Source organism: Vigna umbellata, chromosome 1, assembly GCF_029865625.1.
Source record: "Vigna umbellata cultivar VRB3 chromosome 1, Vumbellata_1.0, whole genome shotgun sequence".
Lineage (NCBI taxonomy): Eukaryota > Viridiplantae > Streptophyta > Magnoliopsida > Fabales > Fabaceae > Vigna > Vigna umbellata.
In genome coordinates, this window is record NC_142165.1 from 82,322,041 (window position 1) to 82,324,137 (window position 2,097).

Below are 2,097 nucleotides of genomic sequence, written 5' to 3' on the forward strand. Positions count from 1 at the left end.
AAAATAAATTTGAAAATACGAAATAGACATCTTTCTATACCGCTATAAAAAAATGTATTTTGAATTGGTGATTTATGTTTATGAACATATACTTGTTCTATACTTATGATGGTGATTTATGTTTATGAACATATACTTGTTCTATACTTATGATGGTGTTTACATCTGCAGCCAATACTTGAACACGTGATATCTCAACCCATCAAAGAGCTCTCACCACTGAACTACATTACACCTTTCGAAAACATGCAATTTTCATTAAAACTTACTTAAATTTTATTACTATATCACTTCTAACTTTTACATTTTTCTTAGGTCTTATACCAAATTATAGTTGGTAACACTTAACCCTGGATAAGAGGCACTCGTCCATCATGAAACAACACTGACATGTAACGCGCATTGTACTTATTCTTTGGTAAACAAATGTTGACTTTTGGAGAGCAGTTATCAATTCACTCCTCAACAATCAACATATAATGTGTTATAATGTGTTATGCAACCGATTGTCCTAAGAAGACATCATTGTTTGCAAAGCCAAAGGATATTCAGCTACATACAATATCGTGTAACACTTGGGTTCGATTTTCAGTTATAAAAACATATTTAATAACTTGCATTTTGCAGCATGTCCATATACCTTAAGTGTAAATAAGTGACGAGAATATCATGTGTTTCCAACCTCGCACTGTAATGATTAAAGTAGTAAAAACTATAAATAGTTAAATTAAAAGATCCGAATCACAAATAATTCAAAATTAAGAATCTAATGCTTAACAACACAATAGCCGACTCGTATAAATTTCTTTTCAAACCGTCAATTTTTATTTTTATTTTTTGTTTTCTAATTTTCTACAATATTATTGCAAGTAAGCATGAAAAATTATCTGCTAATAAAGTTAACTATTAACTACTATGGTTGATAAAAGAAACAAATCGACTGAGCAGGGAGACAGCGTTGTCAGAATCTGGATTGAACAAATGAAACACGTGGTTTTCTCCTTTCGCCTCCATGACCTCTGCAACACCCTGCCACCCACACTTCTCTACCGACTCCTTGTAATACCAACCCCGATCCCTCATCAAATCATTCTCAGCAACAAAGATCATCACTCTCCTGCAAGCTAGCTTTGCCAGATTCGGATCCGTAGCCGGGTTGATCAACGGGTCGTCGGATCCTGTCGAGGTGGGACAAATAAAACGCCACAAATTATCCACCGCTGCAAGATGTTCAGGCTTTTGGCTCTCACTTCCGATTCGCTCCACGCCCCAAAAGTAGGGATGCACCAAAACAATCCCCTCAACGTTAACACCCGGAAGCCCGTGGATCCCCGCTCGAATACACATATTGTGTGCGATGTTTGCTCCCGCACTGTCCCCACCGTAGAAAACCTTCCCGAAATCAACGTGGCGATTGAGGCACTCCTCAGGGCCGTTTCCGTCGAAATGGGACGCCACCCACTTGAGCGAGGTCCATGAATCTTCATAGGCAATGGGAAGGGGGTGCTCTGGTGCTCTTCTGTAATGAACAGACACAGCAAAGATGTGGGCCTTGGAAACAAGTGAGTTGAGGAATTTATGGTAAGGAGGAGAGTATGGTGTTTCTATGCAGAATCCCCCACCATGGAAGTAGGCTAGGAGAGGAAGCTTTTGGGTTTGATCGCTGACGTTGGGAATAAATATCCTGGCCGATACGTCGTCGTCTTTCGAGATTACGATGTCTTTGGATTCCACGTTTGTTTCGGTATCGAAACCCGGCGGGGTGACGTCGCAGCCGGCAAGTCTCTGGACGCTACCGTCTTTGTAGATTTTGAGAAAGGGTGAGAAATCGAAGGCTACTTCGGTAGAACTGGAATCCATGGCTGAAGGCGATGGAGAAGAAAGTTGTTAGTTTGTGTGATGTGGGAGAGGGATTGTTATAATGTGCATGCAGAAGCATTGGTTGGCGTGGATATGGTCAACTTTCTAGGGCTATTATGTAGGTAAGGTAAGGTTAAAAGTCATTCTAGTTCCTCAACTTCTACTTTTTAATATCTTCGCATCTCATAGTAAAACTTCAATACTGACAGATGGATGATTAACTAATATCATATGAAG

The 2,097-nt window shown here is 39.8% G+C and overlaps 1 protein-coding gene across 1 annotated transcript; it reads right to left on the reverse strand.

The window, feature by feature from the left end:
• Positions 1-822: 822 nt before the first annotated feature.
• LOC124823213 (putative carboxylesterase 12) lies at positions 823-1,869 on the reverse strand. Its single transcript, XM_047295383.2, has one exon. It carries the CDS (start codon positions 1,858-1,860, stop codon positions 907-909), a length of 954 nt encoding a protein of 317 aa, XP_047151339.1. The 5' UTR covers positions 1,861-1,869; the 3' UTR covers positions 823-906.
• Positions 1,870-2,097: the final 228 nt, after the last annotated feature.

What these genes read in the sequence shown, in the direction of transcription:
- LOC124823213 (XM_047295383.2), bottom strand. Translation starts at nt 1,860, where the DNA reads ATGGATTCCAGTTCTACCGAAGTAGCCTTCGATTTCTCACCCTTTCTC.